The sequence below is a fragment of the Coffea eugenioides genome, chromosome 2, assembly GCF_003713205.1.
Source record: "Coffea eugenioides isolate CCC68of chromosome 2, Ceug_1.0, whole genome shotgun sequence".
NCBI classification, from domain to species: Eukaryota; Viridiplantae; Streptophyta; class Magnoliopsida; order Gentianales; family Rubiaceae; genus Coffea; species Coffea eugenioides.
In genome coordinates this window covers 29,863,675-29,873,128 of record NC_040036.1, presented here as the reverse complement: position 1 = coordinate 29,873,128, position 9,454 = coordinate 29,863,675, and the positions used below count along the sequence as shown (strand labels likewise).

At 37.1% G+C, this 9,454-nt stretch overlaps 2 protein-coding genes across 2 annotated transcripts; one reads left to right on the top strand and one right to left on the bottom strand.

Moving 5' to 3' along the window:
• The first annotated feature begins 543 nt into the window (after window positions 1–543).
• On the top strand, window positions 544–1,192 carry LOC113764026 (non-specific lipid-transfer protein 1-like). The gene is made up of 2 exons (XM_027308059.1): window positions 544–921; window positions 1,009–1,192. The coding sequence occupies exons 1-2, from the start codon at window positions 572–574 to the stop codon at window positions 1,016–1,018; spliced, it is 360 nt and encodes a 119-aa protein (XP_027163860.1). The 5' UTR covers window positions 544–571; the 3' UTR covers window positions 1,019–1,192.
• Window positions 1,193–5,963: 4,771 nt separating this feature from the next.
• LOC113760867 lies at window positions 5,964–9,169 on the bottom strand. The gene is made up of 7 exons (XM_027303603.1): window positions 8,589–9,169; window positions 8,411–8,497; window positions 8,068–8,325; window positions 7,807–7,971; window positions 7,632–7,685; window positions 7,351–7,497; window positions 5,964–6,687 (listed from the first exon to the last, which is right to left on the bottom strand). Exons 1-7 carry the CDS (start codon window positions 8,757–8,759, stop codon window positions 6,310–6,312), a joined length of 1,260 nt encoding a protein of 419 aa, XP_027159404.1. The 5' UTR covers window positions 8,760–9,169; the 3' UTR covers window positions 5,964–6,309.
• Between the last annotated feature and the right edge of the window lie 285 nt (window positions 9,170–9,454).

The window sequence follows — 9,454 nt, the reverse complement described above, 5'->3', positions numbered from 1 at the left end:
TAGTCGATATCTGAACTGGATCCAAATGGCATCATTGCATAGAACCTTACCTTCCTAATTACTTCTGCCAACTAGTCTTTGCCCACGTGTTTAGGTTTTGTTTAAATCTGAGCAGGACTGTTAGATGTTTAATGGTGAAAACCTTTCTTAAGGGACTTGAATCCGAGTAACAGAAAAGAGTCTTTGGCACATTCTGGTGCTTCTTGGATGTGGCACAAACCCCTATCTTTTGCTGGATAAATTAAGGTGAAGTAAGCAAGAGGGTAACCTCAAAGTTGGAGTGATATCCTAGTTTTTGACTCTTGCACTAATATTAACATGGCATACAGCTGCACAAACTCACTAAGCTTATGCATACCTGCTCTGCTTCATCAAATCCAGCGAATTTTGACTTTTCAGCCCATCATTGTTGCCGGTTTCTTATACTCAATCACTTAATCATGCATTGTCTACGATATAAAACTTTTACTTGTGCTAGTCAGCCTTCCATAAATGCAGTATAAAAACCAGAACTAGTTGTAAACAACTCAAGTTAGTCTGAGTTTTGTGTATTCTTGTATTGAGAAGCATAATGAGGTCCTCTAGCCAAGCTATAATCTTCCTCATGGCTGCCTTTTTGGTGCTGTTTCTCATTGCACCAGCTTCAGATGCTGCAGTTACATGCGGCGATGTAGCCAAGGAGATTGGCCCTTGCGTTAACTACCTGAGGTCAGGCAGTGGGGCGCCACCTGCTTCTTGCTGTGGAGGAGTTAAAGCTCTAGCAGCTTCTGCAACAACTACACCAGATAAACAGGCTGCTTGTGCTTGCCTTAAGACTCAATCCAAGAATCTGAACATCAAACCTGAGCTAGCTAAGGCTCTTCCAGGAAATTGCGGAGTCAGCTTGCCTTATCCTATCTCCCCGAATTTTGATTGTACCACGTAATAACTCTTGCCTCTTGCTTATGGGCGTATTATATCAGCTTGTACTCTTGTTTCTAAATGTTTGTTGTTGTCCTTAATTTGCAGGATCCGCTGATTCTGAGGCAGCTCCGCAGAGGATAAATGCTTCTCTTTTGTATGAAGAAGCAAAGTACGATGATGCCGGTCTTATTTACATTACGATGATGTTGGTTCTCTTTATCTAGTCATATTATGAATTTTGCTGGACTTATATCCTTGCTGTCTTGTACTGTGAAATAAAGCATCGCAATGTATTATATTGTGAGAATTTGGTTTCTCAAATCTCAAGTGCATTACCTAATTCCTGTATCTCTTCTAATTTCAGTTTTTCGTTTGTCAATTCATGGTAAATTTTCTACCAAGTAGATCACACTAAAACAAAAACGAATCCTCAAAAACCATAGAAGAAATGGCGAACCTGTTCTCGCTACGAGCAGAATGCAAACCGGCTTTTTGTGGCTCTGTTACCATCACATCTGCTCCAAATCCCACAATGATATGCTTATTCATCATGTGATCATGGTTCGCCATCGCAGGTCGCGTCCCGGTATATCGATTGAATATCGGGTGATACGCACCTTATAACACATGAAAGTTTCTAAAAATTTTAAAAAAATTACTAAAATTAGAAAATACCAAAAAAGACACAATTTTAAAAAAAAATCTGACTAGACTTTGAGTTGACTCTGATATATCGGCCGATATCATGCATCACGGATTCGAATTGGCTAATATCGGCCGAGTCAGAGTAAGTCGTTGCGGATATGGTAATATTCGCGATTCAGGGATCTGTATCGTATCGATCCCCTCCGTTCCAGTTACAACTCGGCCGATATGTATTGGTATCGGTTGGCCGATATGGCAAACCATGCATGTGATGATGTATTGTGCAGGGCAGAATTTTACAATGAGATCAATAAAAATGACAAAATTTTGTCAGCTTCGCTATTTAAAATGGCAGTAATAACTAGAAGCTGTGTCTGATCTTTTGCTTACAGTGTCAAATTGATACAAGAAAAGACAACCAAACTCTTCTGACTTAAAAACTCTGATGGGCAAAGTGCTTCAACTGCTATCATTGATTGAAATCTAGTGTGAATATAGTAATACATCCACTTTCAATTTGATGTTTATTACAAAACATGAGCACTTTTGGAATCTAAGAATCAATGTACAAGTGGACAATCTTGCTTAATTTTTTCTTATATATTCAAGAAAAAATTGTCCTGTAGCATTAATCATAATTTTAAGACAGATAGAAGGCTATAAGAATTGTCCTGGAGTAACGTCCTCTCGTGCTTAGGCCGAATTTTGCAACGAGATAAGCATCAGGCACATGACAGGCTTCCTGATAGCTAATCCCACAGCACCGCATTGCCATAGATCACCTGCTTGCAGAATGCAGAGCCTTATGCAAAGATCACAAACATGCTTCCAACTTTTCTCAATTGCTGCCTGCCCCAACTCTAGCTCACTTACTAGATGTTAACCAAGTTTGCTACTTTTTGACTTCCACCACATCACATGAGACAGAATGAGATGAGTTTTAATCTCCTTTTCTGAATTATGCAACTAATTAAACAATTGCTCCCCCTATACAGATCCTTGCATTTCTTTCTATAAATATCGATTTGCCACCTTGAATTCAAGCAAGACTTAAAACTTATCCGGATTTCAAATATTGAAAGTTTCGTAATAGTGCTTTCTCTGTATCAGCATGAAATCCAAGGCCCCTTTTGTCGTGATCACTCTCTTTGTGCTGATTTTGCTGGTTGCACCTTCGGATGCAGCAATATATTGAAGAGCATGAGCCCTTGTATGACTCATCTGAGGAGCAGCGGTACCGGGGTGCCGCCAGCAGCATGTTGTGCTGGATTCAAGAGTGTCGCATCTTCAGCAAAATCTGCTGCCGACAAAATGGCAATTTGTGGCTGCGTCGGGCAGCTTTCCGGCAAACAAAAGTCACCGATGCAACCGCAAAGGCTGTTCCCGGCCGCTGTGGAATCACCCTTCCTTTCACAATGTCCTCCAACATCAAATGCTCCTGAGCATGTTGCTTAGAATCTTGTGGGAGTCAAACAAGGAGAAACTAGTGAACAACTCCTGTTTATCTTCTCAACTAGTAATACTAGACATTTCTTAAATTTCTTAAAGCTATAAAGTGTCTACCAAATAGTACATGTTTCTGAGTGTTTTACTTGTTACGTGATATTTCCATGATAGCCTTGAAAGGTTTGTTGATTCAAAACTTTGAGCTGAAAATTCTAAAAAAAAAAAAATTGTGAAACAAGAAAACATTTAATATTTGGACAAAAAGAGTATCTATAATCCACTTAGTACCATTTCACTTTGCCAATCTGTTTGGTATAAGTATGTAAGTACACACATCTTCAAGAAAATGTGAATGGCACTCTTATTGGCAATTTGAGTACGTGAATTATACAAAACTAGACGTATCTTTCATCAAGTTTAAACTCAACTATTTTTATGAAATTATGTTTATCTTTTCACGCAAGTTATAAAAACAGAAAGAGTCAAAAGAAGTGTCATTAACAGATAAAGAATGTGACATGAACATTTCTCATATCTGAATCAGTTCTTACATACTCTTTTGGCACTCTTTGTCACTTTTGCAGGACAAAATGTGACTGGTTTAGTTTAATTTGGAGCATCAGAACACTCAGTCAAGCAGCTTCAGTCAACGTTGTTACATACTAGTGATCAATAAGCATGGATGTTTTGATGGTTGCATGAGTCTATCCTTTGAGGGTTCTTGTACACGGTTTGTTACCAATAGCAATAAAAATGGATGAGTTGCTTGTTGGAGAGGAATAGTCTTCTCTCCAGATCCTAACTTCTGATATATATATATATATATATAGATATAATAAGATTACAAGAAGAATCCGTAATAATGGAAGAACTTACTGCTTGATACTACCACAAATTAACCTGTAAATAGTAGGATGAATTTGAATTTTAATTAACCTATAGTAAGAATAAACTCATGTACGGTGAAAAAAAAAATTATACTCATGACTTTGACCATTAGAGTACCTAAACCTTTTGGCATCTTAATCTATTAGGGGCATGTTATAAAAGAAATTAAAATGTGTTGGGATAGGAGATTCTTTGGGATAATTTTTAAAAAAAATACTATAACATTTTTTTGATGTGACGTATGTAAAATAGAAAGCGCGCTAAAAAATGGGTATGCAAACAAATAAATTTGTGCGAAAAAAAGTCCATCCAAACAGACCCACCACAGTCTTCTTTCTAAAACCCGTCTTACCGAGATTTCCTGAAAAAAACTACGCGTTTTATTTTATATAATAATATATGTTAAATGAGACCAAAAAGATGAAATGGACAGAAAATTGTGTATATCAATGGAGGAAATAACGATGACAATAATTCTTTACAATGACACTGCAGAACACTGGAAAGGATGTGACGCAAACTTGGTGGCACCTTTGTTTTATATTGGATGGTTTGAGAAAGGAGTGAGAGGTCTTGTGCTCGAAATTTCCTATTCGTAGAAAAAAAAAAAAAAAAAAAAAGGGGGGGGCTTTGGACTCGGACCACATCCAGGCTGAATTTGTTTCAGAGTAATCCACGACAAGCAGTCAAGCCTGTCCAGTTCGGCCCATAACAAGAATCGTAACTCTGAAGAGATTCAAGATTTTGTTGAGTACACTATTCGTTTGGGCCATGCTAAGCTTCAATTTACCATTTTAAGTATTACGACCCAAAAACACATTTGTTCCCCAAAAAAAAAAAAAAAAACCCCAAATGTGCGCAATATCTAACTAATCTTGGTTCAACCCCAGCTAATTTTACAGATTTCTCTTTTCGAGGCAAATTTGATTATAATGGTAAAATCCTTGGGCAGATTTGCTCCATACGTGATAATTAATGGACTCAAATGATACAGATTTCCATACACATAAGCACAATGTGATTTTTTTTTTAAAAGCTATTAAACTATGATGTTTACGATTTTTCCGAAAAAAAAAAACATGATGTTTACGATGAATGAAGTGAATTTACATTTGCGAGCAATGTAATTACAATTAAAATTTGTGGCAGCTAAATCAACCATGATGAAATGAGAAAAAACTATTTTACTTGTAGAAGTAAGTTTCCTTGTATTTCTTTCTTTTCTTTTTTGACTGATAAAATGAGGAGTTTTCATTTCATATGTACCTTGTCCTTTTTTAAGTAATGGTCATCGGAATATTTTCTGTGTACAAGTAGAGGTGTCAAATCCTTCAGGACCACCATATTAAAGAGAAGTGGCATACAGGCTACTGTCCACCCGTGAACAAAAATCAAAGCATATGCTAGAGCATTTGCAATTTTCTTTTTACCACTCCCTCCGCCCACTTTGATAGTCCTGTATTCCTTTTTCATCTGTCCCAAATTGTAGTCTACTTTCCAATTGAAGAATATAGTTGTATTTTAATTTTTCTAAAATATCCTTATTCAATGTAAGTAGTTGTTACTATAAACCTACCCCATTTAATGAGAGTTGATTCTTTTTTTACCATCAATTCAAGTTCCCATAAAGTTGTACCATATTTAATGTGAGGGTATTTTAGAAAAATAGCAATCTAAATTTATTTTTCCAACAAAATTAACTATTTTTTCTTAAACTGTGTGAAAAAAGAAACAGAATTATCAAAATGGGACGGAGGGAGTATCTTTTTTGAAGGATCCATAGCTAGTAGTAGAGCATTTGCTAGTCACTATTGGCAATAGAGTAAGATCTAATGGTTTGTTTGGATAGTGAAATATTTGCAAAAATTTATTTACTCACATAATCGATATATTTTTTAATCATCTTTTTATCTCACGTACGACACATCAAAAAGATGTTACAGTATTTTTTTTTTCATTCAAAAAATTATCCCAAGTAATCTACTATCTGCTTAATATTCTAGACAGTACTGCTACTATCTGCTTAATATTCTAGACAGTACTGCTATAGTTTTACCAAGCTCTGATTTTCACATCATGCAAATCTCGAATTGCAAGAATCTTGCCATTGAAAATCACTCACTCCAAAGACAGGAGCAATTGCAATTATGAGAATTTTACACTTAAAAGAGATACATGTGAAAAGGGCTCCTGTTTCTTTAATCAAGAAACTTCACCACCTCCTTTTGGTCTCCAAACTTTGAGTGGAGATCTCAATTGAGGAGTCAAAACTTTCCATCGACAGAAAGAGGAAGACAAAGATTCACATGTTGCTATATGCTAAACTAACCTATAAAGTGCTTGCTTCTAGGGATAAGAAGACAAACATGAAGTCTAAAATTTTGGCTAACTTGTACACATGAAAAGGTAGGGGTACACTGAACTTGGTCATGGACAATTAGTGTTTCTACCAGGTCCACCATAGTAGAAGAAATTACCCCAGTCTCCATCTTTACCAAGCTTTACATCATAGCAATTTGACTCCTCAGTGAAAATGCTAAGGCCAGTGGGGGCTCTCAAGTTGTTTGAGCCATCTACAACCTGGATATTCTTGAAGTAACTTGCCCCTGAAAACCCTTCTCCAGGAAAATGGCCACTGCCCATTTGAGTAGTGGTATGCAATCCATCTGATTCCAAGTTCACCACCTCTCCACCCCATTCTACCATAGAAGCACTGTCAACTAGGTAGGAAAAGAGAGAGGCTGGCCAGTACCCCAGCACATAATCATTTCCAAATTGCATCCACCAATTACCCTCTTTTGGATCCTACCAACAATTACAAAAGTCAAGAAGATAACATTAGATAGAGGCAAGACAACAAACAAAACGACACTGAAAAAGAGAAGCATGATTCCAAAAGAACAACTGTAAGAGATTCGCTTTCCACCTCTATATTATAATCCATGATTCTGCAGTCTTGCATGTTCAAATTATTAACATTTTTTATACTATTGAAATTTTTGTCACAAAATATCACTTTTAACCCCTCAGTTGGAGACTTCTATTCTTATTGAAGCTATTTTTGGCCATGAAGAACAGCTATAAGGAATTCCCTTCCACCTCTATGACATAACAAATACTATGATAGTGTGCCACCATTAGGAAAGTTTTATTTTCATTCTGGAATACTTGTACTTACAAGAGAAAATTAAGCTGAACTTTTGCAGTGTAATAGATTCTCATGTGAACTGATGCTGAACAAATAAAAACCAAAAATAGAAGTACCCTAGTATAAGAAATTTTTGTTGCAAGCATGAATTTTCTTTTCTAATTGAAACAAAACTATTTGGCTTGTGATGATAGTACATGACTTTTCCTTCATTTCATTTTTTTTTTTTTGTGTGTGGTTTATTTATTTTGAAGAAAAAAAAAGTTCCTAATCAAGAAAGGCGTGGGACGGTCGAGTCAGTTTTTGGTAATTAAAGTTACCTTCCATACAAGTATGCTGATGTCGTATTGTGAACCCTTATAGGATGAGAGTGGGGAGATGCTGGCCCCTAGGGCTATTTCACTGTTGATTTGAATAAAGCCTGAGCAAAGCAAGTTGTAGCAACCCGTGGCTTGATAAGCATCACTCTGTCATTATTTTTTCCACATTTTCAACAGAAAGCCCATGACACGGTTCAGATTAAAGCATATGCTAGCTGTATTAATAGAAACTTGATTGGCACAAAACAAAACAATATGCTAGACAAGATTTGATGGCTTACAGTCCAGTAGGTGAAGAGTCTAGTGTTGCTATCTCCATATAAATCAGGGCTGACCTGAAATTTTTGTTCAACTAAAAATTATTGGGGAAAATAATTGATCACAGGCCACACTGCACATGGTTCTTGACATTATCAGCATGACAATAATGGTACTAGGTGTTATGGTCAAAATTACCTGCCAACCAGCTTCAATGCTGTTGAGATCAGAATTAAAAGTACCCCCCAAAAGCCAAATCTGGGACAGGCTAAATTCATTAGGCTGCTGAATTTGAGGTTCCCAAACGTTTATGGTTGCCTTTGCTCCATAATACTTGCCTCCTTCAACATATGCAATTGCATGCTAAATATGCTCAAAAAAGGCAAGAAAGGAGAAAATCTGTGAATGGATGGTAAGAGTATTGACTTATGAGACCAGAATTGGAAGAATTGCTTGTACCTGGTGACCAGTTTGGGTGATTAAGTCAGGTGCAGCTGACCTTGGCTGAGGAGAACTTTTGTGCTTCTTCTTTCCAAAACTCCCAATTGAGCTTGCTCTCAAGAGATCCTCCTGTTTTGTTCTTCTAATTGGAATGGTTCCCTCAGGACACCTTCCATTCAAGTGCCACAATTGATGGACTGGTTTCGTCTCCTCGTTCAAATTAGACACTTTACTCACCCCAAAATTTAGCCCTTCTGGATGATAATTAGGCCTCACCTATAAAAGCCAATTACACAACCTCAGCTTTCAAGGGCAATCAAAGCAGACATCTCCTTTGCAGAATTGTGCAAACAGAACTGACCTGAATGGTGTGGTTTTGCAGCAAAGGATGATCAAATGCTGGTTGACGAGACCTATGGACGCAATCAATTATATCGCCATCTGGGCTCTGTCCAAAACCACCCATCGCGCATCAATTATGTAAAACCACACATGCAAACACGCGCTAAAAGATCACACAAAAGCAGAGGAACCTTTACCTTGATGGACTTGAGGGGAGTCTTGTTCAATTTGCTCAACTGTTTCGTAACTTGAAGATTCTGAAATTCAGCGTTCAGTCTTCTTGAAGCATCGCAAAAACTCATCATCAATAGCAATATGAAACAATAGTACAATCCCTTTTGCTTCATTTTGGCATCCATGTATAGCATGCCTTAATCAAAACTTGAACTCCTGCAACAAACACAATCTGGGATGTTCTTCAACTGATGCAAGTGCTATTAATACCACTACATTTCAGAACTGTGGCTTCCTTTTAGAATGGAGCCAAGAAAATCTGCCGACGGTTTGTATTTGACAAGGGAGGAGGATGGTGGAAGGGCACAATGGGAATATTACGTAAAGAAAATGAAGGAAATGGAATGTGAAAGAGTGAGTGAGAAAGAGGCAGAGAAGTAAAGGGTGCTTTGGATCGTCTATGTTTCTGAGTTCATCATCTCTTTGAGCATTTAACAGCTGCACTTGTTTGTCGTTTCAGTGCGCCACTGTTCCCTAGTTCAATCTTCTTTTGGTTCAGACCTTACCAATAATATTTGAATCTCGTGACAAAACAGAACTTACTGCTGGAAACTACAAACATTTGTCAAAACTTTTTGGTGCTATCTAGGTCCATTTTTTTTGTTGTTGTTTTATTTTGACATTTTTTCTGTTACAAAATTGGAAAGATTAAATGTCCCTTTACACCCTTGTGACCTCCTCATCTTCTTACTCAATTAATCAGAGAGGAGAGGAAAGAAAAGATTCAATTGTGAAGCAATTGATATAAATGTACCTCTCAGAGAATTAAGGTTGGGGCCTCAATTCTTTTTAATCTGAGGACATATACATTTAGTGCAGCTTGTCTTCA

Excerpts from the sequence above, each read along its gene's own strand:
- LOC113764026 (XM_027308059.1), top strand. The coding sequence starts at position 572 with ATGAGGTCCTCTAGCCAAGCTATAATCTTCCTCATGGCTGCCTTTTTG.
- LOC113760867 (XM_027303603.1), bottom strand. The coding sequence starts at position 8,759 with ATGCTATACATGGATGCCAAAATGAAGCAAAAGGGATTGTACTATTGT. Across the intron at positions 7,972-8,067 it reads TCACCCAAACTGGTCACCAG|CATGCAATTGCATATGTTGA; the intron begins GTACAAGCAATT and ends GAGCATATTTAG. Across the intron at positions 6,688-7,350 it reads TCAGCATACTTGTATGGAAG|GATCCAAAAGAGGGTAATTG; the intron begins GTAACTTTAATT and ends AATTGTTGGTAG.